Source organism: Zonotrichia albicollis, chromosome 12 (genome assembly GCF_047830755.1).
Source record: "Zonotrichia albicollis isolate bZonAlb1 chromosome 12, bZonAlb1.hap1, whole genome shotgun sequence".
Classification (NCBI taxonomy): domain Eukaryota; kingdom Metazoa; phylum Chordata; class Aves; order Passeriformes; family Passerellidae; genus Zonotrichia; species Zonotrichia albicollis.
This window is the reverse complement of record NC_133830.1, coordinates 9037600-9061904: the sequence shown is the minus strand read 5'-3', so window position 1 is coordinate 9061904 and position 24305 is coordinate 9037600. Positions and strand designations below refer to the sequence as shown.

General features: G+C 54.8%; 2 protein-coding genes across 4 annotated transcripts in view; both read left to right on the top strand.

Annotated features, from left to right (window-relative positions):
- MTMR14 (myotubularin related protein 14) overlaps positions 1–16943 on the top strand; it is a 30557-nt gene extending 13614 nt beyond the window's left edge. The window contains exons 11-19 of one of the 2 annotated variants that reach the window (XM_074550561.1): positions 925–1010; positions 1236–1312; positions 1550–1586; positions 3054–3124; positions 3749–3798; positions 3999–4137; positions 6839–7015; positions 13249–13404; positions 16579–16943. In XM_074550561.1, coding sequence (XP_074406662.1) covers positions 925–1010; positions 1236–1312; positions 1550–1586; positions 3054–3124; positions 3749–3798; positions 3999–4137; positions 6839–7015; positions 13249–13404; positions 16579–16756 — 971 coding nt within the window. In that variant the 3' untranslated portion in view covers positions 16757–16943. The remainder of the gene's footprint in view (positions 1–924; positions 1011–1235; positions 1313–1549; positions 1587–3053; positions 3125–3748; positions 3799–3998; positions 4138–6838; positions 7016–13248; positions 13405–16578) is intronic. The other variant, XM_074550562.1, reaches the window with a different exon arrangement.
- Positions 16944–17207: 264 nt separating this feature from the next.
- Positions 17208–24120, top strand: CPNE9 (copine family member 9). 2 transcript variants are annotated; one of them, XM_014268030.3, is made up of 21 exons: positions 17208–17424; positions 18898–18938; positions 19018–19064; positions 19269–19372; positions 19556–19595; positions 19725–19727; positions 20156–20232; positions 20438–20501; positions 20614–20717; positions 20798–20902; positions 21267–21308; positions 21432–21507; positions 21578–21631; positions 21744–21805; positions 22085–22131; positions 22212–22393; positions 22584–22711; positions 22827–22929; positions 23006–23063; positions 23208–23281; positions 23399–24120. In XM_014268030.3, exons 1-21 carry the CDS (start codon positions 17348–17350, stop codon positions 23549–23551), a joined length of 1641 nt encoding a protein of 546 aa, XP_014123505.1. In that variant the 5' UTR covers positions 17208–17347; the 3' UTR covers positions 23552–24120. The 2 variants fall into 2 exon arrangements, with proteins under 2 accessions (XP_014123505.1, XP_074406667.1); XM_074550566.1 differs by lacking the exons at positions 17208–17424; positions 18898–18938; positions 19018–19064; positions 19269–19372 and having other exon boundaries at positions 19567–19727; positions 23143–23281.
- Positions 24121–24305: the final 185 nt, after the last annotated feature.

Genomic DNA, 24305 nt, shown 5'->3' with positions numbered 1-24305 from the left:
TGTCCCTGAAGAACAGCTGATGGTATCAGTGCCACTGTGGATCAACCCCCAGTGCAGAAGTCACTTTTAATTCAAAACAGGGTGATGGTCCTGCCATCTCAGAACTCCATCTCCCCTCTTAGAGAGGGACTTGCTGATTCCTTGAAAACCTTTTCCTCCTGAATATGAAGGGATATCTGAAAACTTAGCCTATTGTTTTAGTTTTTTAAACCAGAAGAGAAGGAACCTTGTGTCTTTGCTTTTTGACTCTTGTTTTGCTGGTTACCTGTGTTTTGTCTCACCAATACAGGATCTCATTTGGTGCCTGTTTAAGAGCCCCTTCCACCCCCTTTCACCATGGACACTCCACCTCTTTGAGGAGTGTCTCTTGCCCTGTGTGGCATCCCATTCCCTCTGGGCACTGTGACCTAGCACTGATGGATGGAGCCATGGCTGGCTCTGACAGCATGGCCAGCTATAGTCTCCTGCAGTAGCTGTGTTGGGACACACTGCAGGTTTTCTGTGGGGTGTAGGCTTTGTGCCTTGTGTGTGCCTCTGCTCATTGTGCAGTAAGAAAAGTAGTGAGACTGAAAAAAATGTTCAGTTGGAGTTGTTTTCTCACCAGTGTAGGAATAGATTGTGATAGTGGGTTACAGCTGGGGAGGTGTATGTTCAGGGTAGTAAAGTGATGTTCATACCTAATGACTCTGTGTCCTGAGCAGCTGTCAGGGCCAGGACAGCGCATCAGCTGGTGCTGCTGACAGCCCAGGACACTCTCAGCAATTGGCTGGCTGCTGGATTTAAGACACAATGTTCTGGCTGAGCTCTGCTCTTGAGCCTGGTCTGTGGGTACAGAGAGTAGCTTGTCTCTACAGATTTGCCATAAAGAAATCATTCCTTTCGTTGCAACATCCTTTTTTTCCCTTCTTCCTGCCCCTGGAGCAGATGACAGCGGGCTCCTGGTGCACTGTATATCCGGCTGGGACCGAACGCCTCTCTTCATCTCCTTACTGCGCCTCTCCTTGTGGGCTGTGAGTACCTGGCTGCCTCCTCTGTTTCTGGGCCTGATTGCTTGGAGGGTGAGTGGCTGTCACCAGGCAGTGGTGGTGGAGCTGTTAATGTTCCTTCAGACGTGCTGTCACAGGCAGGTAGAGGAAGATGGGCACTCTGGATCACCATGACAATTTTCAGCAGATCATGAATTCCCAAGTTCTGGTCCCCAGGGCTGCTGCCTGAAGGCTTTGTTTGCTTTGCAGGATGGGCTGATCCACTCGTCCCTGGATCCATCTGAGATTCTCTACCTGACAGTGGCCTATGACTGGTTTCTCTTTGGGTAGGCATGATAAGTTTTACTCACATGTGCATCCCTGTGCAGTGGGGGAGAAACCTTGAGGAGTCATTTTATGTTTGTTCACAGCCAAAAGTTGATGTTTGAGCAAGTCTCAATGAGCTGGGACAAGAAGGGCTGATGCCTTTTTTTCTACCTGAGCTCAGGCATCTGGCTGTTCTTGACAGCTTGTGCTCTTGTGTGATTCTGGCATGTGACTGAGCTTCCCTTGCTCTCTTTCAGGCACATGTTAGTCGATCGACTCAGTAAAGGAGAAGAGGTGAGTGTTGGTCTGGGGCAGTGGCTGAGCACTGCTTTGTGTTCTCAGGATAGGTTTTTATGGTAGCAGCATTCACTGCCTGCTCCTGGTAGTATCAGTGGTGTGGCTGGGCTCTAAAAAGATTGTTCAGGTGCTGGAAATACAAGGTAAGAGCCTTGCCCTGTCACTTTGTGATGCATAAGTTGTGGGGTTACTTCTCTCTCAGGCTGCAGTTTTGTTGGGGGGTATCACTCCTGCCAGTTTCTCTCCTGTGCCATTAGTGTTCAGGCCCCACACCAAAGGGTGCTAGGACTTGCTGTTCAGCTCAGCAGTGAGAAGAATGCTTAAGGTGTGTGACTCCTTGAAAATAAAGCTGGATAGTCTTGTGTGCTTGTCCTGAGAGCCAGCCCTCCTGCCTGGGTGCTGCAGCTGCATGTGGCTTGCATGTCATCACAGGCTTGTGGAGCAGCTTGTGCTGGTTCTGGTGTGTGGGTTTGGTGGGATGTGTCTGTGGGTGCACATGTGGGCCTGGAGGACACTAAAAATTAGTGGAAGGAATTCTCTTAAAAATCTTTTGCTGTTGAACAACAAGAAAAGATTGCTCTGACTATAGTGGCAGTATAGTGCGCTATCATTTCTGAGTAGAAAAGAAATGGGGTGTTTGTCTAACCCTGTTGCTATTCCCTTGCTCCTTGAACTCTCACCTTACTAAGGAATCTTCTGCCTTCAAACAGCAGAGACACAACTTTGGCCTATTTTCCATCTTTCAGGGCTACAGAATCCCCTGAAAGAGTCAGTATCATTCCTCCTATTCATTCCTTTCCTGGAGTTCTGCTGGCTCAAGCCTGAGAGCTCTGCTCTGGTGCCTGCTTGGTCATGTGTGAAGTCAATATCTGCAGCAGGAGAGGGGGTGCCTGGCTGCCTCTGGCACTGCCTGCTCCCCACTTCTCCCAGGAGAAGGGCACAGCTCTGCAGGGGTGGGTGAGGTGGCAGAGGCACAGTGGGGTGAGTGATGCAGAGCAGGCTGGGGTGTGGCAGGGCACGAGCTTGGGGCCACAAATGCTGTGGTACCTCGTGCTTCCAGAGGTGGTACTGGTCTGCTGCTGAGGTGGAGCATGTGGCTCTAACCGTGCAAGTCCTGCTGGGTTTGCTGCTCTCCTGGGTGTATAAGCAGCTGCTGCCATCTCTGTCCATTCTGCACTGATGGCATAAGTACCTGCTGTGGGCTTGCAGCATGTGTGCAAGGCACTGATAAGGAGACTTCTTGTTCCCTTTCCTTTCTGGACCTCCCTGTGGCAGGGAGCAGAGGGGCAGTTTACATGGAAGAGAAGGCCCAGGATGGGATGGTGGCAGCCCGTGGCACACTGGAGGCTGGTAGCTGCAGATTTTTTGCTATCTCCTTCCTGCCAGCACCTCCTCATCAAGATAAGAGGCTGCATGGAGCCTCGGGTTCATTCCTGAACCACTTTTCTCTTTCCCTTTGCTTAGATTTTCTTTTTCTGCTTCAATTTTCTGAAGCACATCACCTCTGAGGAGTTCTCTGCTCTGAAGTCACAGAGGTAAGGAGCCTGTGCTTGCTGCTGCATGGGCTACAGAGCCAGGGAGCTTGTTAGTGCTGCTTCTTTGGGGAGATGGAAGCCCTGGTGTCCTGGCCCAGTTTTCTTTAATTTATTCTGCACTCTGAAGGCTGCAAAACGGGGCCGAGGCTTTTGAGATGCCACGTTGTGCTCTGAAAAACTGTCCATGCTGAAATGTGCTCTCTGCCTAATGACTGTCCATGGCTGCTTTAGCACAGGTGAGCCCAGAGGTGTGTGCTCTGGCTCAAGCAGGCTGCACAGCAAGCTCCATCAGGCACTGGTGGGCACAGAGGGGTGGCTGGTTTGTAACAGACTGCCCAGAATCAAACCTTCTTATTTCAGGAGGGACAGAAATAAGCAAAGCCCACCCTGGATGCTCTGAATAAGCACATCATGTGCAGTGTTGCCTGTTGCCACCTTCTCACAGCATAGGGAGTTTGGGTTGGGACTGTTAGGAGTCAGACAATGCACACTGGCCCATCCTCTCCCCTCTGCCCCTGCATAGCTAATTCCCCACTACTCTGATCTGCTGTGTGTGACAGAGACCTGGCTATGGCCAGCCTGCCCTGGAGTGTGCCTGAGGTAACTTTGTCTTTCCATCCCCAGAAGGAAGAGTTTGCCACCTGGCTTCACCCTGGAAGAGATCTGCATGCTCAGTGAGTGTCAAGCATCAGTGCCCCTGGGTGCTGCTGATGGTTCATTGTTTGTGGGCTTGGGTTTTCAGCTTCAGGATGACCCCAAATGGGTGTGCTGCCTGTGGGGCCTTGCCAGAACACAGGGAAGTGTATTGCTGAAAGGGAGAGAAAGTGAATGAAACCAAGCTGGTCTTCAGGTAGCTCTGTTTGCTTCTCTCTAGAGCAGAAAGACCGAGGCAGCACCACAAGCCTGAGCAGTGACTTCTCCCTGGGGTTGGAAAGTTCCCCTGGAGCAGCTGGGAGCTTTACCTATGAAGCAGTGGAGCTGATGCCAGCAGGAGCACAGGCTCAAGCAGCTTGGTGAGGAGAAAACCATTTGGTGGGCTGAACAGAAGGCGCTGGCTCTGGGCCTGATGGAAAACATATTTATGAAGTGTCTTGCCCTCCAGCTTTGCTCTCTCTAGCATGGATTCCTTACAGTGGGGGGAGGAATTTGGCTGTCAGAAGCTTTGCTGCAATTTGTACTCCAGAGCTTCTGCATCAAAAGTTGGAGGCCACCCCATGTTAAAAGGCTGCCAGGTTCTGCAGGGATGCTCCAAAGTTTGTACATGGATGAGATTAAGCACATTTGTTTCATTTTCACCAATTTCACTGTTAAACTTCATCCACAAAGGATTTCATTACTTTTAAAAGATTGTTCCAAACTAGCAGAAAAATTACATTTCACAGCAGCCTCCCCAGGGAAAAGTGGAGATGGTTTAGCTGCCCTAAAATGAAGCTTAATCAGAGTTTAGGAAAGACATTATACACAGGGAGTGTCTGCAGTTAGTGGGAGATGGGCTGGGTGGCCAAGAATTCCCTCTGAATTTTAGCCCCTCTACCAGCATGAGGTGTGTGTGCTGAAAGCAGGTTGCTGCCTGCAGCACTGCTTAGAGACATTTCCAGGGGAGAACACAGAATTTTCAGTACTGCCTCTTGATAGAGGGTCACAGAGGACTTGTCTGGGGATGCAGGTGGCTGTCTGGAAGAGGAGAAGGTGTCTGGCAACTCTGCTGCTCTGGGACAGGTTTTGGACTTGCTTGTGGAGTTTCTGGTGCTGTTTGGGGATTTCAGAGCCTTGCTGTAGGGTTGCCCCTCTCAGTTTAATTTTTGTCTTCTCTCCCTCAGCACATGTGAAGATGCTATTTTATATTGCAATTATTTTAAATTAAATCTGGGTTGTGCTGGAGGCATTTGAAATCCTCTGAGACTGAGCTTGCAGCCATGCTCGTGGCAGCAGCCTTTCTAAAGCACATTGTATGTTCAGTCTAAAGTGCTGAGAAGGGAAAGGAGAATATCCCTGCAGAATCACAAAATGGAGATGGAGTGTCCCAAACTCTTTGCCAAGTGAGCAACACAGAGTCCTCTTAACACACAGAGCCTGCCTATCCACATCAAAGTGACTGCATAGAGTAGAGAACAATTTTCCACTTGCAGGGCTGCAGGGTAGTGAGCTGGAAGCATTTGTGTTGCTCTGAGTGCTCAGGACATACAGGCTGGATTCTGCTGCACAGAACCTGTGTGTACTTTTTACAAGATGTGAAGTGACCAGAGCATGCTGGAGGAGATGCACTTGTGTGGATCAGGGCTTGATTTTGCAATGTGCTTCCTAACTCTGGGTTGCTCTTATTTCTGTGGGAGACCTCAGGCTGTGATGGGGCCAGCAGCTGCTCTGCAGGGATGGTTTGGGCCATGCTGGGGGGCATGAGCTTGGGAAAGGGGAAGGTTGTGAGCAATGCCATGAGTGCTCAGTGAGAAGATTGGTCACGGGTGTTTTACTGCAGGCTGTTGTGGCTCTGTAGTCTGGAGAATACATAGGGCTTGCTACAAGCTGGTGAGCTGTGCTCTGCATAGCATGAGGGGCTGTACTTTGTTGTGTTGCCCTGAAAACAGGTGGCCTCACAGTCTCTGTGCAGGGAGAGGCATTTGATTTTTAGCTGTTCAGACCTGTTTCTGCAGGCTGTACTTGGAGATGTTGGCAGCTATGATAACATGAGATGAATAAAGCTTAAGAGAGGCTGTGGTGTGATGTTTGAGGGTGGACACCCTTCAAAAAATGAAGGGAGGATATCGCACTTTCCACTGTACAATGAGCCTGTCTTTAGCTGCACTTGCTGACAGTGCTTGAGATCTCAAAGCTGAGATCCCCTTCCATGTTTTAGGAAGAGTTCCCCTAGAGTTTATTAGCTTTAGAATTTTTCTTTTTTACTTTTGTATGTAGAGAGTCTTTGTCCAGTTCTGTGTGGTCTTGGAAGGGGAGAAATTCTTGGGACTCTTCCAGGGGGAAAAAAAACCAACAAACTGTAAGAAGGAAAATCTTTGGAATGTGGAGCAGCAGTGATATGAATTAGTCCCAGATGTGTACTTGTTTGGCATGTAGTTGGACGGTACTGTGAGCTAAGGCCTGATGCAGCAATGGACAGTGAATCATGACTGAGTCTGAATGTGCTGGCTAGGAAAGAAGCCAGAGCAGTTTGGGCTGTCAGCATAGACAGAGAAAGAACTGAAGTGTACCTACCTCTAGAGTGAGTGTCAGCTGTAAGCACATGGTCAGAAGTGTGGTCAGAGGTGCCCAAAGGGAATTGCTGAAAGGGAAAATAACACTGTGGTGTGTCCCTGTCGCCCTCGGTGCGCACGAACGCCCACCTGGGCTGACACTGAGGAGCTGGAGCAGATTGAAATGGTCTTTCCCCGCTGGGAGGCCCCTTGCTCAAGGCATTTTTGCTGCTAGACTAAACAAAGCAATCGCTGTGTGTGTGTGGGCTGATGCATTCTCCCATCTCTGATTTGCAGGTCACGTGGATGGTGATCTATAAAAGAATGGGCTGAGATGGGCTGAGCTCAGTGTACCCCCTCGCTGAGCCCTTTCCGTGACTCATGGCTCCTTGGGAGGGAGGAGGGCGGGTTCAGTGGAAACAAGAGCTTGTAGCTGCTGGGCTAAACTCCAGCCTGTGGTGGAAAGGCTTCCTAGTTGGAGTACATAGAAAAGTCAGCTTTCTCACCCACGTCCTCTATCCCTCAGGAGGAAGAGCTGTGCATCGTCACCGCAAGCCGTGCTCTGGAGCAGAGCACAGCAGTCTGAAGACAGGCTGCCTTCCACAGGGATGGGTGAAGTCAAGTCCTCCAGCTCCTCCTCATCAGCCCATTCTGATAACTTCCTGAGGATTGGAAGCAGCCCACTAGAAGTGCCCAGATCCAGGTGAGGTGGGAGCAGGGCATTTCTCAGCAAAATGAGTGTCTGGTAAAGGGAGTGCAGGGCTGCACTTCTATGGCTCTGGAAACACTGGAGCACCTGTGTTTGTTTCTACAGACAAACAAACCTCGGGAGGCCTGTTCCTCTCTAGTCTGACCTTATCTGAAGTGCTGGCCCTTGAACACAGACACTCCTGCCTGAGCCCCTAGAGGAGCAAGGAGCTGTGCTGATAACAGCCAGCTGTCATATGCCTGTCCTCAGCGCATGCCTCAACTCTGAGCTCTGGCATCTCTGCATCCTGCATGCTCGCAGCTCACAGCACTTTCTCTGTCTAACACATCCACCAGGGTTTGAAATGGCTGTGGTGTTTGGGGAAGGAAGCTTTTCAAACCAAGCAGACCTCACTCTGCATCTATCCTGTCCCCCTTTTCACCTGCTGACCCTCCTGATGGCACAGGTTGGAAAAAGCTGGGTGCTGGTGACAAGCAGAGGTAGGAGTCTGCTGGGAGCAAGCTTCGAGCACTGTGCCAGCACAAAGGAGTTCTGCCCTGAAGGCTGAGTGTTCCTGCTGGGGAATGGGGACCCTGGAGCTGAGCCTAATCTCACACCATAACAAAGGCACCCTTCTGGAGTCTGACACTGCGATAGGGCAGCGCCGAGCCGCGAGCTGGCCTGGGGAAGAAAGAGCAGAGCCTGTGGAGCAAACACTGTGTGTTCAGGCCAACATGGAATAAAGAGACCCTGAGATAAGAGGTTGCTAACAGCGTCATATGCTCGTGTAGCCTCTGCAGGCTTTCTGATGAGTCTTTTTGTAGTGATTCTGAATCAGCCACCAGCCAAATCTGAGTAGTCTCTCATCATATGGAAAATAAAATAACAAACAAGCAAAGCTTTGAAAATTTATAAGACTTTCTTAACAAGTGTCTCACGATTCCAGAGAAAAACCCCAGTGTCTGACAGTTTTCATAAATGAGGGTAACTGTTCTCCCCAGGGAGAGATATCAATAGGAGGGGTTGGAATTGTTGCTGGGGCCCACCTCTGCATTTTCTGTAAGATGGAAAGAATCTCCTGAGAAGAGAAGAAAATACTGGAAAGAAAACAGCTTGTCTTGGGAGCTGCTTTGTTCACAATGGTAGTGCCACAATTCCTGTGTGTGGTCCCATGCCATTCCCAAGGTCTGACAGGCTTTCAGTGCTTGCTGGTAGCAAGCTTGCAGCCGTGCTCAGGAAGAAGCAGTTTGTAATGCTTCAGCCAGACTGCTCTGCAAGAGCAAAGAGAGAAACAGGAGTAGGTGGAAGAGCACCATAGTGAGGGTTAGGGTTGCCTTATCAGGCACTGTCATGGGTTGCAGTCTCTGGATTCTAAGCATGGTATGTTTTCTCCTGAAAGAGGTTCTGTCATTCCACTTGGCCTTTGATCTCCCTGCTTCAGCTGTGATAGTCTGAATTGCTCTGGTAGATAGCACAGTACCTTCAGCCACCATTTTCTACCCCGAAGGAAACAGCAGGTCCCATTTTAGGTGGATGACTGTGACGGAAGGAAGAGGTAATTTCTGTCTCTTCACCTCCTGAAAAATTGTGGTACTAAGATGGAAAAGCAGGAGCACAGAGAGTGATCAGGATGCCAGAAATACCTTTATTCCTGCAGTGCTGCTGGCAGGTCAACACCTAAGGCTCTTGAGATGAAGAAACCACTATACTTGACTTCCTAATCCTCTGCGTGGCCATAGCAACAAAACACTTTCCTCAACTTCTGCTGCAGTGGTTGAAATGGTTGCTTGTAAAATGCCAGCAGGTGTCCTTCAGGTAGTTCAGGTCAACAGCCCAGTCCAGGTGCTGGCAGGCAGGGGGGCTCTGGAGGGAGCAAAAAGGCAAGTCAGAAGGAGACATGGGCATGGCCTGGGAGGGGGGAACTGGACTGCCCTAAAAGAAGGGATCACAAATGCTCAGTCAGATATCAGGAGCCAAGCACCTCTCCTGGCCAGGCAATGTCAACAGGCTGCTGCTGTCACATTACCAGCTCATCTTGTGAATCTTGCTCTGATCCAGAGATCCTGAGTAAATTCCAGGATGATTGTTGTTAGGCAAAGCAGTACAAAGGCAATTCCTATCAGTCTTTCTGGCTTATTTCAACATGATGGTAAGATCACATCTGCAGAAGACAAACACACAGGAAGATATTACATAGACTATTTGCAGAGTGGAACAAGGTGCTGCTTGTTCTACAGAGAGCTCTGAGTATGGCAGAGTGCCTCAGAATGAACCCCCTGCATGCAGTGGGGTTGCAGTTTGCATTTGACACCAGCAGTCTAAGCATCCCATGACACTGCAGAAAAATTCTGTATCTGTGTCAGGGATTTAGTGTGTGTCTACATAGCACTAATGTGGATTAGCAGCTGGATAATCTTTGGTTGAATGTGCTTTTGCTAAGTCAATTAAACAAAACCCAAAGTACTATGATCTAGAGAGTCGAGATCTGGAGGAGTTAAATTGCAGAGGATCTGCTTTGACCAGCAGTCACAGAGAATTCCCTTACTTAAGGGCTGCAGATAGCTGAGCTGTGGTGGCTCTGGAGGGAGCACAGTGGGACAGAGGAGCTGCTGCCCCTTGGCTTTGGGTGTTTTGTTGGTAGTGAGAAGAGTGTGTGTGCACTGTGTGTCTTGCTCCTTACAGCCACCTCACTCAGAAGGTGTATATGCAGTGTGACAGCTTGGGGTAGTGACCACAGCAGGAGAGGAATTGTTTACAGGAATGTTTTCTGGAATTACTGCACGACCGTGCCACAAAATGGGCTTGCTGGCTGGCACATGACTATGTGCTGCAATCAGAAATGGTGCTTACAGAGAACAGGCTGCTGGGGCACTATCCCAGCCTGTAGATAACTGTCTGGGATTCAGCCAGGATTTGCAGTGCTTGGCAGGGTGCCATACTCCTTGCCAATATTGCCCACGCAAAGGTGGGAAGGGCTGCCCTTTACTCCAGGTTGCCACAGTCTGCCTGTACATACAGAACCTACTTAATGCTTCAGATTGAGGCAAGAGCATATGCTGCCAAATGAGCTGCTTCCCAAATAGTCCTAGGTGTGTGGAAATACGTCAGGTGAGCAGGAGCAGCAGGGGCAGGATGGAGCCTAGCTCTTGGCACTTGGCACTCATCTCAGTTACGTATTAAGAAAGAGAAGAATCCCTGACTGTTGCTCTGCCTCCAGTATTGACTTTTCTCTGGCAGGCCAGTGAGTGTCCATGTGCTCTGAAATACTGTCTTGTGCTGCATGTTGCATGGAAAGCACTGACCTAATTAAAGGAACCATTCCAGGTTAGGAGCTGCCAGTTTATGGCCTGCGAGAGGTCCCTTCTTGTGTGAAGGAACAGCTTGCAGCTCATCTCTGTTTTGCTAATCTAATTTAGTTAATCTTGCACTTTTGAGGGAGTTTCTTCCCACTCGTGGACCTGAAGAGGTGGGTGTGTGAAGCTCACTTTGATTCTTTTTCTGTCTGCCATTAGATGTCTGTGGCAGAGACAGCAACTTGAAGATTGGCTGTATCTCATCTCCTCTAACCATGTCAGCTCTGCTGCTGTCCGGCTGCTTCCCAGCACTCTGTGCTGCCCTCACTCCTGGCCAGCCTTTGGCATGGCTGTCATGTATTGCAGGCATGCTGTTCTTACAGACTTGGGAACTGCTTCTGGTGTCCTGGCAGTTCCAGCTTGTTTCCAGGGCCTCACTGAAGCTCTTCTGGGGCTCTGCAGTAAGGCTTTACAAGAAATATTCAGGGTAGAAATTACAGGGAGACTTTCACCTCTAGCAGTGACTGGATTGCATGGGGGTGCAGTCACCCCAGACATCTAGTCTTGGTCTCAAGCCAAACTCAGCTTTTAAGAAGCTCTGCTGCCATTGAAGTGGGAACACAAAATTTCCCATGCTGTGTCTTCCCAGGCTTAGCCCCTGCTGTCTCTTGAGGCTGTTCAAGGTGCTTATTGATTGTGACATTTCCTGAGGAGCCTCCCTTGAGAAGGCTTTGGGAATAGAGGGGAAGGTCTGCCACAGTATCTTACCTCTGCTGGCCAGGCTCAGATCTCTGGGCCAGGAAAGAAATTACTTAGACTCATTGCAGAGTCAATCAGTTTATTCAATGAATCGACAAGTGTTTATTCTGCTGCCTGGAGGCAAGACACAGAATTGACTGCCTTGAACTCTTAGATCCCGGTGGTGGTGCATTAGATGAAACCTTACTAAGTTTGCACAGCTGCTTGACAGGGTTGGGGACCCCAGGAAGGGCTGGAGGACTAGAGAGTCACCAAGTCAGTCTTGCAGGAGATACACTGTGCTTTTATCAGCCATTCTGTCTCTGCCTACTTTCAGCCCAAGCCTATTGCCTACAGATCTCTTTACTCCTTTAGCTCAATTTTGTATCACCATGTGTGACACTCCTGTTTTTCCTGTCTGGCTGTGCTGTGCTCTCAGGGAGGTGACATCTTCCTCTTCACTCTGCAGTGAAGCAGCATTCCTCCATGCTTCTCCCTGGCATCCTGCACTGTTCCCACTGTGATTCCATCATGGCACAGTGCTGTGGGCTCACACACTCTGCCTGCTCTCCTTCACACTGACTCCCTCCACTTCCAAAGGCGTGGAGAGAGGTAGATGTCACTGAACAGCAGCTCCCCTTCCCTTACAAATTCCTTGCTTTCCAGGGAAGGTTATCCCTGTCTGGTCTCCTGAAGGTGTTTCTAACAGTATGTGCTTTGCTTTTGCTTTCATTGAAGTGCCCTCATTCTTACTCAGGTATTACGTACCCCAGGAAAAGCACCATTTTGCAGTACAGGGTTCTCCCAATGCTCTGACCCTCACTCCTCAGTTCACTGAGCAGGCAGAGAGCAAGATCTGTGTGAGACAGGTGAAACTCTGCTCTCCCTGATTTGTCCTGTCATGTCCTTTCAGAGCCTGAGCTGTCCCACAGGAGTGTTACCCCCAGACTTGCAGCCATGATGGGAAGCTGATACACAGGGAATTGTGTGACTCGCCTTCTGTGCTTGTACAGCCAGCTCAGGACATTTCACACTGCTCAAACTTGGCTGTATTGATCAGACTAATTAAATGGCAGGCCTGGAATTAGATGGAGGTTGCAAATAGGTTTCCTGCTGTGCATCTCTTCCCACTCTTGCTTTCCAGTCTAGCTCAGGTCCTTCTTGCTGTGGGAGAGCCTGTCTTTGTGGCTGTTCTCTTGGTCCCTTGGGGAGCAGCTGCAGTGCGCCACTGCTATTCTTAGCTGTGAAGACAGCGTGCAAGTACCTGGCCCAGCAGAGCTGGAGCACTGCTCTCTGCCCAGCAGAACTCAGATAAATTATCCAGAAGATCTTGGTAGTGTGTAATTGAGCAGCTCTGCCACAGGCTGTGCTTCCAGCTATGTACACTCTGCTGTGCAGCAAGGCTTAATAATTGCTTGCTCCCTTGGAAGCCAAGAGCTCTGGCTTTGTCTCAAGTGATTGTGCCCTCTTCTCTGAGATTTTGGAGGGACTCCTCAGGTTCACTTGCCGTGTTTCATGCTTCTTTCTTTCCTGGTGGGAGATTGCATACATCAAACAATTATTCTTCCTTGACTATTTAGCCTGTCTTGAAGATATTTTGTCACCTGCTTTCTGGCACAGTCCTTTCTTTAATACAGAAATGAAGGGGGTAGGTGTCCTGGGTATGCCTTGAGCCTTGACTCTGTTCAGATCTGGTGGTAATGTCTCAGGAATGATCTGCTTTCTAACTGCTGCCAGAGCAATGATCTCTAAGTCTTTTCCAGCACTAACCAAGTCACAACCTTGATTTGCCCTGCTGCCGTGGGATGTGCTAACAGCTACAACAAGCAACAGGGGAATGTCCATTGTACAGCACAGCTTTCACATCTGTGAAGGACTCAGGGCAGGATATGCTGTTCCATCTCACTAATGGGTTTCTCAGTTCTGCATGGCCATCTGCTTCGTGCTGGCTCTCTCCTGTCCAGTTCCTGGTGTGCTCCTGCTGCTTTGTTGGCCCCAGCCAGCTTGGCTCTCCCTTCACTTTCAAAGGAAAGGCTTGGTCTGGGGCCCAGCTCGAGCTGCATGTTGCGCCCTGGTCCCTGCGTGTCACAGCGCTGGCACGGGCGGTGCTGGCCGCGCGCCCGGCAGGTCCCTGGCAGCAGCAGCAGCAGCAGCAGTGAGAAGCTTGTGGCTGAATGCTGTGACTGATGGCGCCGTCTCCCTCTCTCTCTGCCCCAGATCGGCCGACCATTCTCTGCCCGGATCTTCCGTTTCCACAGACTTTGGCAGCTGGCAGATGGTGACAGGGTGTGGCAGTATTCGGGAGCAGGCAAGCCTGAGCGCGGACGCCTCTCTCCCTTGCAGCTTCCCGGATGAGTTCTCTAACACTTGCCTGTAAGTGTCTTAAATGCAGGATCTCTCCTTGGGTCTCTTGGCTGCCTGCGAGCGCTGCAACTTTATCACTCTGGCACTTTCGGAGAAGCCTGGGAGCCCATAACCAACTGTTCCACCTTCTCTGCCTCGATGGTTTCTATCCACAAACTCAGTCCCTGAGCACTCTTTGCTTATGCTGAACACGGAAAGAAAATGGCACTTTCTCTGCCTAATGATGGGGAAGTTCTTTGCTTTCTGTAGGAAGAAGAGGCTTTTCTCTCTTCCTTGAAGATGCTGAATTTGGGTATAATTGAGTGCAGTTGAGGATTCATGTTTGTCAGGACAGGACTGGTAACCCAGATTTCTTGCTTTTCGATTTTCCTCACCTACATCTCCCCACTGGGGTCAGATCCTTGCTGGAGTAAGAGAAGGACTTTCCTTCTGTAACCCAAATTTTGTCTGAGCTTGTGCAGTATCATTTTCAGGTGCTGTGCCTGGCCAGTGCAGAGCCACAGCGACCTTGCGTCCTGCCACATCCTGCCATGTGAAATGGCTGGGAGGCAAATCCTCCTCCCCAAATAGAAATCCACCTCTGGAAGCTTGAAAGCCTGGAGATGCGCTTTAATTGCTGTTAGAGGAGAGCCTTGGTTTGTGCCTTCAGGCTGCAAGCTCTTCATCAAGAACCTGAAATGGCAGATCACGGGCTGCTGCTAGCAAGCAATGCTAGAGCTGTGCTGCCAGATGCTCAGTCCCTTACTGAGATCTGAGTACGTGCTTTGGAGGCTGAGGGCAGGCGACATGAAAACCCGTGTGTCCTGTGAGACAGCTGCCTGCCCTGGCTCTGTGTCTCGTGTGGCTGCGTGCTGTGCTGCTGAACAGAGCAGAGCAGCTGCCTTCAAGTTACGGTGAAGCTACAAGATCCATGAATTGACAGATCAAAACATTGCAAGAGATGTTGGACATGGCCTGGCCAGGATTTGTTCTTCTCCTTTCCTGAGGACACACTGAGCTGTTCCTGCAGTATTTTGGAGATGGGCAAGGGAGAAGGGACTGAAGCAGCATTGAATAGTGACTGCTTTACTGTGTCCTGAGCCTGGCTGTGCTTGGTCACTGCTGATCACCAGCAAGTTGTTGCTGCCCTTGGAGTTGGATCTAATGTCAGAATAGGGAATTCAGTAGAGAAACATGAATCAAAGTTGATAGGCCTTAAGCTTATGCAGTTTGGAAAGTGACTGCTTGGAGCAGTGGATTCAAAAGGAGGAGAACAGTAGTGGTGCTTCTCCTGTGGTTGCTCTGCCCTGTTCAGCTATTCACTAAAGCTGTGGGTTGCTTGAGGGCTGGGGACTGCTCAACTGAAGGTGCCAGGACCAGCCACTGCACTGAAAGGATGAAGAGTTCCCAGTGGGGTTGAGCTTAACCCAGAGCCTCTACCCTCTCTCTGTTCTGCATCAGCCTTGTTTGCTCAGGACTCCATTGTGGTTTTATCCCAGTTTTTGCAGCCCGACACAGTATGATTTTTTTTCTTTTAATTCCATTTAAGTTCCCACTTTGCATCTTCACTGGCAGCAGCTCGATGAAGGTATGCTTTTCACAGCCTACTTCTTGTGCTTGTGTGGGGCTTGTCAGGGCTTCCTTCGAGCTGGGGCTTTGACAGCCTCCTCTCATCCCGCACCCCAAGCTGCAGGCAAGCGGGCAGGCTGTAGGAAGTGTAGCGGGGCAGAGTGCCGTGGATTTGGCAGGGAAGCGCGACCTGCCTCCGCGGTGAGCAGCTCAGGGTGAAATGCTGCAGCCCGTCTGCAGGGCTTGGTGTGGAGCAGTGGCTGGCTGCTTGACCCTGTGCCTTGGAGTGTCTCGCTCCACAAAACAAACCGAAAAACCCAAATACAAAATCTGCCTTGTAAAGAGGTGCGAGAGCCACGAGCCACGGAACCTCACTGCTGCACGCCCTCGCTTACCTCTGCGCGTGACATCTGAGATCGCTGCACTCGGGTGCAAGTAAGTCCTGCCTTCACGGAGTTTATTTTAAATGCTAGCAGGTTTGTGAGCTCCACGTCCTAATTAGGTTGCCAAAAAGCATCACTAATGTGTTTAGATATGTTGTTGCCTTTTTTTGCCCTCTGGCTTCTCTTTATTATCAGACACAGTAAACAGCGGCCTGGTTGGCTGCCTCGGCATCGCTTGCTGTTTATAGGCCTCCCACCATATCCTCTTGCTGCTGTTTCCGGACCGAAGCTGTTGGCTGTGGGTGGTTAACACTTCCATTCAAATGAGCTGTGCCAATTTATAGCCAGCCCAGGCGCTGGAAGATTAAAGAGAATTTTTTATGGGGAAGGTTCGCACTGTGCCCTTGGAGTGACCTTTGAGGAATGTCTTAATCTCTCTGGGAACCACTGGCTTGTCGCAGAGGCACCACAGCAAGGATCGTTTGAGGCTGGAGAGCTGGGAACAGCTGCCTCTGGGCCCCAGTCTTGCTTTCCCCTGCTCCCTTGGCTAGTCTTGCCTTCCTTCTGCTGTTTTCCCCCTGCCCCTAACCAGGTGTATGGATCAGCAGGAGAGGAGAGCAGGTCCCGTGGGAAGTCATGCCCTACTCTGCTCCTGTTTGCTGAGTGCAGCCATACCGGGGAGCAGAAGTAAACCGCTGCTCAGCTCTCCTCTTCCTATGGCTGGAGTGTTCCTTGGGGCTTTTGTCACCTTGTCTGCTCCTTCTTATCCCCTTTCCACAGAGCTGTCTCTGCTGGCACAGGCACATGAGGCTGGGGCTGGTGGAAGTGAGGGATGGTTGCAGATAGGTTGGAAGCAACTGTCCAGGCACAGCACACGTGGACAGGCTTCATCTGTGTGAGGAGGGGAGGGAGCTGGCGTAGGGACTGATGTGAGTCGCCACTTCGCCAAAGCACCACTTTGTTTATGAACTGCAGCCTTATGAACACTATGGTGGTGGGAGAAACAGGGGACAGTGGGGTGTGTGAAGGAGGAAACCCCGTGGGGAGCAGGAGACTGAGGCTGCAGCTGGCTCCGTGGGTTGGATGAGGAGGCAGTGGCACCAGCTGCCACCAGCGCTGTGGACAGAGCCTTTTTGCCTTGCACTGCCTTAGCCACTGCAGCCCGTGGAGCAGCACAGCCCTGTGTCAGGAGTGAGAGCTGGGATATGGAGACCGATGGCTGCAGTCACTGACCTCCCCTTCTCTCTCCTAGACTGGTGTCACCGAGTGACCGTGAGTGTCGTCTGGAGGAAGTGCGCTCTGCCTTTCTGGCAAGCTACAGCCGGACCATCGGCCTAAAGGCCGTGCCCGCCAGCCCCTCAGGGGCCATCGGTGGCCTCCTCGAGCAGTTTGTGCGGGGCGTGGGACTGAGAGGCAGCAGCACCCTCTGAACACGGCGTTCCCAGACCACTGCCTGGAAAACTGGGGCTGGCACGTCCCCCAGCAGAGTCCTGGGACCCTCTCCGTGGTGCGGGCACCTGCTGCACCCAGCGCCCGCCGCCAGCCCCCCCTGCCTGGGGCTGGGGGGTGCGGGGTCTTCGGCGAGTCTCTGCAGTAAATGACCCGAGCTGTGCCCTCTCCTGCCTCCTCTCTGGGCTGCGGGCGGGGGCTGCGGGGGCGGCGCGGGGGAGCCGCTCACTATAAATAGCCCGGCCCACTCTTCGCGAGCGTCGGCACCGAAATAGCACCGAACCGAGCCCGGGAGGAAGCCCCCGGCGGGGCGGGAATGGGGCTGAGCCCGCTGTGCCCCTGACTGGGAATCGCGGGCGGGACGTTCCGGTGGAGCCGAGTCCCGGGAGCCGAACCCCCTGGTGCCCGGGTCGGTGCCACCGCTGCCGGCAGGGAAGGGCCGTCGTGCTCGAGCTGTGCCGAGCCGTGCCTGTGCCGAGCCGAGCCGTGCCCGTGCCGTACCCGCCCCCGGGCGCGCCTCCTCGGCGGCGCGGGAGGAGGCGGCGCGGAGCATCGGCGGCGCCCGGGCGGGGATGGCGGCTCCGGGAGCGCTGGAGCCGGCGGCCGGCAGCGTGCCGGGCACCAAGGTGGAGCTCACCGTGTCCTGCCGGTGAGCCGGGAGCTGGGCGAGGGAGCGGGAGGGCGGCGGCTAGTCCGTGGAGACGGGTGGGTGCGAAACGCACCGGGATGCGCGGCGGGGCTGCTCCTGCGTCCCGCTGCCCGCCGCTCAGCCCCTGGCTCAAGGCGTTGGGAGCTGCGCGTCCTCCTCTCTCCCCGGGTAGCTCTCGGTGCCAGGGCGTGTGCCCAGCGTCCCTCTGCCCTGCTGCTACCCGTCCCGTCCCCTACCTGGGGTCCCACGGGATGCTGTCACCGGGCACGGCTGCGTGAAGCGACCCGATGCCCTCACCCGCGGCTGGGGCGCGGGACGGCCGTTCGCGGGGCGATGTTTGTGGGAGGTGGGTGATGCTGGCGGGACGTGGGGTGCCGGCGCTGGCTGCGAGCTCGGTGCAAGGCAGAGGGACCGGGAACGTGGCAGCGGGATGGGGGCTGCGGGAGAGGGGCTGCTCCGTGCCCCAGCTTCTGGCCAGGGTCCGCCGATCAAGCGGCGGCGGCTGAGCCGGTCTGCCCGCGGCTAAATATAGCCCGTCGGAGGCACCGCTGCTTGCGGCCAGGGGTCCCGCTCGCAGGGACAGGCACAGCGTCCTGCCGGGGGGGAGCGTCCTCGTGCCGTGGGTCCTGTGGCACGGAGTGCCCCGACCGGGGTGGGTGCCTCCAGCACATCCCCGAGCTATGCAAACTCTGGGCCGGGCCGGGGGCTGTTGTGCCTCCCCGCGGCTGAGCCCTGGCCCCCGCTGCCAGTTTCCCTCACAGAGGCAGAGGGACTGTGGGTCCACGGGACCGGGCAGCTCCAGGCAGGGTCCGGGGGTCACACCTGGAGACAACCTAGGGCAGCCTTCGGCTTCGCAGCCCGAGGACCCAGCCCAGCCCAGGGTGGGGTCTCTCCCCTGCGTGCTGGGGCCAGGGGAGCCGGCTTAGCCCCGCAGCCCCCGCCGTGCCCCAGCCCACCCTGTGCTGCCACCCCGGGGGTGCGGGAAGTATCCCAGCAGAGCCGGTAGCATCTCCCGGCACTTCCCGGTGTCACACCGCGCACAGGACGACGATCAATCGCTCTGCCGGTAGGTGTGTCGGGGGATGCCCACTGGCTGCTCAGCCCCTGCTCCAAGTGTCTCCTTTCTTCTCACTTCTGCACCCTGCCATTAGCCCAGCTCCTGCTGCCGGGGCGCGGCGGGCACTCAGCCGGCGCCGGCGGCACCGGGGAAGGTTTCATCCTGTAAATGGGTTCCCTGTCATGTTCAATCATCATCAGCGCTGGAGACGCTGCTCGCCGCTTGCTCTGCTGCCCCACCGAACCTTGCAGAGGCAGCCAGCGTGTCTCCTTGGGAATGCCGATGCTCTTAGCCATGGGTGCCAGCACGGCCTTCTGGCATGGTGCTGACCTGTGATCAGGGGGATGGACATGAGGACCCGTTACTGGGCCAGGTGGATGGCACTCAGGTTGGCTCACGCCTGGCTCTTCCCCCAGGAACCTGCTGGACCTGGACACCTTCTCCAAGTCCGACCCAGGTGGGTGGCAGAGCCGGGCAGGGAGCATGGCATGGCACAGACACGGCACGGCAGCCTGGCTCTGCTCCTCTCTCCGCAGTGGTCGTCCTCTTTGTGCAGGTCTCGGGGAGCAGCGAGTGGAAGGAGGTGAGCGTGGCCCCCTCTCCTGGCTAATCCCCGGCTGGGTTAAACGGGCCCATATGGCCACCCGTGTCCACGCTAATGATCCCTCCCCGTCCACGCTAATGATCCGGCCCTGCCAGCAGCGCTAATCCCCCTCCGGGATTAGCGCCGAGGCAGCTGCGATGGGGACGGGTCCTGGGGGGGCCGCCCTCACCCCTCTCCCTGCAGTTCGGACGCACCGAGGTGATCGACAACACCCTGAACCCCGACTTTGTCCGCAAGTTCGTCCTCGACTACTACTTCGAGGAGAAGCAAAACCTGCGCTTCGATGTGTGAGTAGGGGGGCCAGGGAAGGGCTTGGCCCCGCTGAGGGTGGAACAAAGCACCGAGTCAGTAATAAATAAGGACAATAAATAAGAATACAGTGTCGAATAGCACGGATGGGCGGGGAAGCGGGGTTGTGTGCTGGAGCATCCCTGCAGGCACCAGCTCAGGGCTCTGCTCTCTTACACCAGCTACAATGTGGACTCCAAGAGCTGCTCCGTTTTAAAGCAGGTGAGCACAGCCTGTGCCAGGGGGACACCCCGAGGCTGTGCCCTGTGTGGGTGCTGTCAGAGGGGACAAGTGCCTCTCGGCAGGCCCTAACCTGCTCTCCATCTCTCCATGCCCCATGGGGACTGGCAGAAGGTAGGTGCCTGCTACACACGTGCCCCTGCTCTGCCCTGGGAACACTGAACCTGGGAGTGCCTGGTGGGACACTCCATAGGGTTGGCTTTTGAGGGGTAAGATGGGTCTAGGGTAGCCGACAGGTCAGGGCATGGAAGGCAGTTTGGGGGAGCAACAGAAGATGGGTCCAGGGATGTGGGTTGGCCCTGGGGGCACAGAATGAGTGTAAGGCACATGGAGTGGGCACATGGGGTAGTCCTGGGGATGAACAATGGGTCCTGGGCTGCAAGGTGGCTCTTGGGTCACAGTGTAGCTTCAGGAAACGGAGTGGCCCAGAGTCAAGTTGGTGGCAGGTCCCATGGGTGCATTGGGAGAGAAAGTGGTGGGTGTGGGTGGTAGGGGACTGGGGCAACCCTCCATGGTCACATAGTGCTTTCTTTGGGGCACAGGACTTCCTGGGGCAGGCATTTGTGGCACTGGGAGAGGTGATTGGGTCCCAACGGGGACGCCTGGAGAGACCCCTAACGTGAGTCACATCCTGTGGTGAGGTGAGGTGGGAGGGTCCCACACTGTGTCTCCACCATCTGCTCCACTGCATGTCCTGTGCTGGGGATTCTGATCACACTGCCAAGCACCAACAGCTGTGGGACAGAAGCCCCAACCCTGACCTCTTCTCTTGTCCCTGAACTGTCCTCCTTGTTCCCAAGCTGACTGTGTGCCTCTGGTTCCAGGGGTGTCCCAGGGAAGCGGTGTGGGACTATCTTGCTGCTGGCTGAGGAACTGAGCAACTGCCGGGTGAGTACCCGTGTACTGGCTGCAGGGTGGAGAGGGCTGATGGTCCCTCAGTAGAGCAGCTGCTGGTGCCAGGAGTGAGGAGGTGGCTGGCAGTGACAGTCCCTGTCCCCAGGACATCGTCACAATGCAGCTGTGTGCCAACAAGCTGGATAAGAAGGACTTCTTTGGAAAATCCGATCCTTTCCTCGTCTTCTATCGTAGCAATGAGGATGGCACGTGAGCACAGGGACCCAGTGGGGCATACAGGGTGCCAACGTCACCAGACAGCGTGGCCCAACCCTGCTTTGTCCCCCCAGCTTTACTATCTGCCATAAGACAGAGGTGGTGAAGAACACACTGAACCCGGTGTGGCAGCCCTTCACCATCCCCGTGCGCGCCCTCTGCAACGGCGACTACGACCGGTATAGGAACGGGGATGGGGACATGGGCAGCTGTGGGGCCAGAGCAGGGTGTGAGCAGTGTTTGGTGGGCTTGGTCCTGCAGTGGCAGGCAGCTCAGAATTGGGTCCTGATTGGGTTTTTTTCTCTTTTGCAACCCAAATTACATAAAGGCATCCCCCTCCTTTCCAGGGCCCCCACCATGACCCAAATTTCCCGCTCCCTCCTGGCAGAGCCGCAGGCTGGGCAGGCAGGGCGGCTCTGCTGGAAGTTGGTGGGCAGGGTGCTCACTGCGGGTTGGGCTGTGGGCCTGGATGTCCCCAAATCAGGGGCTGGAGGGGCTGTGCCAGCCTGGCTGGTGGCTTACCCTATGTGCCTTCACTTTCAGGACGGTGAAGATAGATGTGTACGACTGGGACCGGGATGGGAGGTGAGGGAAGGGACACCACTGTTATATTGCACTAAATTCTTACACACCAGGGTGCTGCTGAAGCTTCCCAGGGCACCTCTCAGCCAGGTGCCTGGCTGTACTGACCCTGTGTTCCTCCTGCAGCCATGACTTCATTGGGGAATTTGCCACCAGCTACCGGGAGCTCTCTCGAGCACAGAGTCAGTTCACAGTGTATGAGGTAGGGTGGTGGGGCAGGGTGAGGGCAGGGTGCACTCCATGCTGAGACTGACTCCCCCCTGTGTCTGCAGGTGCTGAATCCCAGGAAGAAATGCAAGAAGAAGAAATATGTGAATTCTGGCACTGTGAGTGGGGCTGGGGAGTTCTGGGCCTCCTGCCTTCCAGGGGCTGGTGTGGCTCCACCTGCTGTGTGTGCCAGGTTCAGGGGGCTCCAGATCTGATCCCCAGTGCCCACAGGTGACACTGCTCTCCTTCTCTGTTGAGTCTGAGTTCACCTTCGTTGACTACATACGGGGCGGGTGAGTGGGGGGCCGGGAGCCCCCCGGCTCCTCGAGATCCCCATGGCTGAGAGTCTCGGGGCAAGGACAGTGGTGACAGTGAAGGTTCAGCCTGGGGGTGACAAGGGGGCAGTGGGGCTGGGAAGCAGATGCAGAATGGTGGCATGGGGCTGTGTGGTGCTGGCTGGGGAAGGGGGGCCGAGGCAATGGGTCTGGGCAGGGAAACTCCAGCACTGTGGGGCTGGAAGATGGTGTCCCTGTGCCGTGGGGCCGGCAGCCTCCCTCACTCTCCCCCTTAAGGACACAGCTGAATTTCACTGTTGCCATTGACTTCACGGCCTCCAATGGTGAGTGCACCTGGTGTCTGGGGGGTACCCATCACCCTGGGGCTGACCATGGGGCGGGTGTGATGGGCACTGTGCCGCAGGGTTGCCATCCCAGCCCACCTCACTGCACTACGCGAGTCCCTACCAGCTGAGCGCCTATGCCCTGGCACTGAAGGCAGTGGGGGAAATCATCCAGGACTACGACAGTGATAAGCTCTTCCCTGCCTACGGCTTTGGTGCCAAAGTCCCACCTGATGGCAAGATCTCCCACCAGTTTCCTCTGGTGCGTCCTCCCTGTGGGACGGGGCTGAGAGTGAACCCAGATCCCCTGGCTGTGGGGCAGAGCTTGGGGGTGCCCACAGCAGCTTGGTGGGGAGGGGAAGCACCCTGGCAACATTCTGCCCCAGCATCCCACAGCCTGGGGGACACCAGGGGCTGTGGTCCCCCTCCAAGTGCCCCATCTCTGTCCCCAGAACAACAATGTGGAGAACCCCAGCTGTGCCGGCATTGAAGGCGTGCTGGAGTCCTACCTCCAAAGCCTGCGCACCGTCCAGCTCTACGGTCCTACCAACTTTGCTCCCGTCATCAACCAGGTGGCTGGGTGAGCACTGGGGCACTGTCCCCTTTGCCATCCCCAAATGCCATCTGTCCCACAGCAGGGTCGACTGCCCCACACCAGTGGGGTGCTTGAGGGCCCCCATCCCTTTTCCCCATAGGATAGCCGCCCAGGTGACCGATGGCTCACAGTACCACGTTCTCCTCATCATCACTGACGGTGTCATCTCTGACATGCTGCAGACCAAGGAAGCCATTGTCACCGTGAGTGCACCCTTGTTGCTCTGAGTTCACCTCACATGGACACTATCCTGGCTGACACCCTGCCTCTGCTCCACAGGCTTCCTCCCTGCCCATGTCCATCATTATCGTGGGAGTAGGTCCAGCTGAGTTTGAGGGTGAGTTGGGACTTGGGGACACCAGGGAAGAGGGATGGAAACATTGTCCCTTCCTCTGGGATGCCAAAGACATCCAAAGGGCTGGTGTTTCCATCCCCGGTGTTCATCCCACCGAGGCTTGGTGACACCAGCTGTCACCCCCAGCCATGGAGGAGCTGGACGGTGATGAGGTACGGTTGTCTTCCCGGGGACGGTATGCTGAGAGAGACATTGTACAGGTAAGTCTGGCATTGAATCCAGACCTACTGTGGGTGACAGATACTCACTCAGTCCCCCTTGCTGAACCCCACAGCAACAGAGTTTCCAACCTCACTACCATCTTTTTGCCCTCAAAGTTTGTGCCATTTCGGGATTACGTGGATGACTCAGGCAACCAGGTGCTGAGCATGGCCCGCCTGGCCAAGGACGTGCTGGCTGAGATCCCTGAGCAGCTGCTCTCTTACATGAAGACCCGTGACATCAAGCCTCGCCGGGCAGATCCCGAGTAGCTCTTCCACGAGCCATGGGACTGACTGGTGGGGCAAGGATATGTCACCTTTTTTCTGCCGGTGGCCAGAGCTCAACCATGGAGATGTGGCCCCTTTATGGAGATAATCAGCTGCTATGGTTGGTCAAAACAGGGCTGGGACCCGCTTCTGGCAGTGAGACCACAGGGCTGGACATCCTCGGCTGCCCCTTCCTCCTGCCCAATGTCCAGTAGCAGGGCGGGACTGTCCCTGGACCGTGGCAGTGCGGGCAGGGCCAGCCGGGAGGAACACGGTGTGTGCCACGGTGTGCTGTCCCTGAGAGCAGCCTGGCCTCTGCCCCAGGGGAAGGCTGACCCTGAGTGCCTGCCCAGCCCCGCTGCTCCTTGGGGCAGCGGCCTCGCCCCTGCTCCTGCCTGCGCCCCATTCCTGCCTGCACCCCGCTCCTGCCTGTGCCCGCTCCTCCGGCTCTGCTAACCGGGCCTGCCTCACGCCCTGCCGCACGGCCGGGGCTCCCGCCGCCGGGGGTGCCGGGGCGGAGGGCAGGCGGGTCTCTACAGCGTTACCGACTGTAAATAAACTGCTCAACCGGGTCTGCTGCCGTGCTGGGCCAGGGAGAGCGGGGAGAGCAAGGGGGGCGGGAGAACCGGTGGGGCGGGGGTGGCCAGGGAGCCGAAGGTACCGGGCGGCGTGTAGCCGGGCCGGAGGAATCGGGAGGACCTTGAAAATTGGGGTGACCTGGGGGAAGGAGGGGTCCGGAGGGACCGGGAGGACCGAA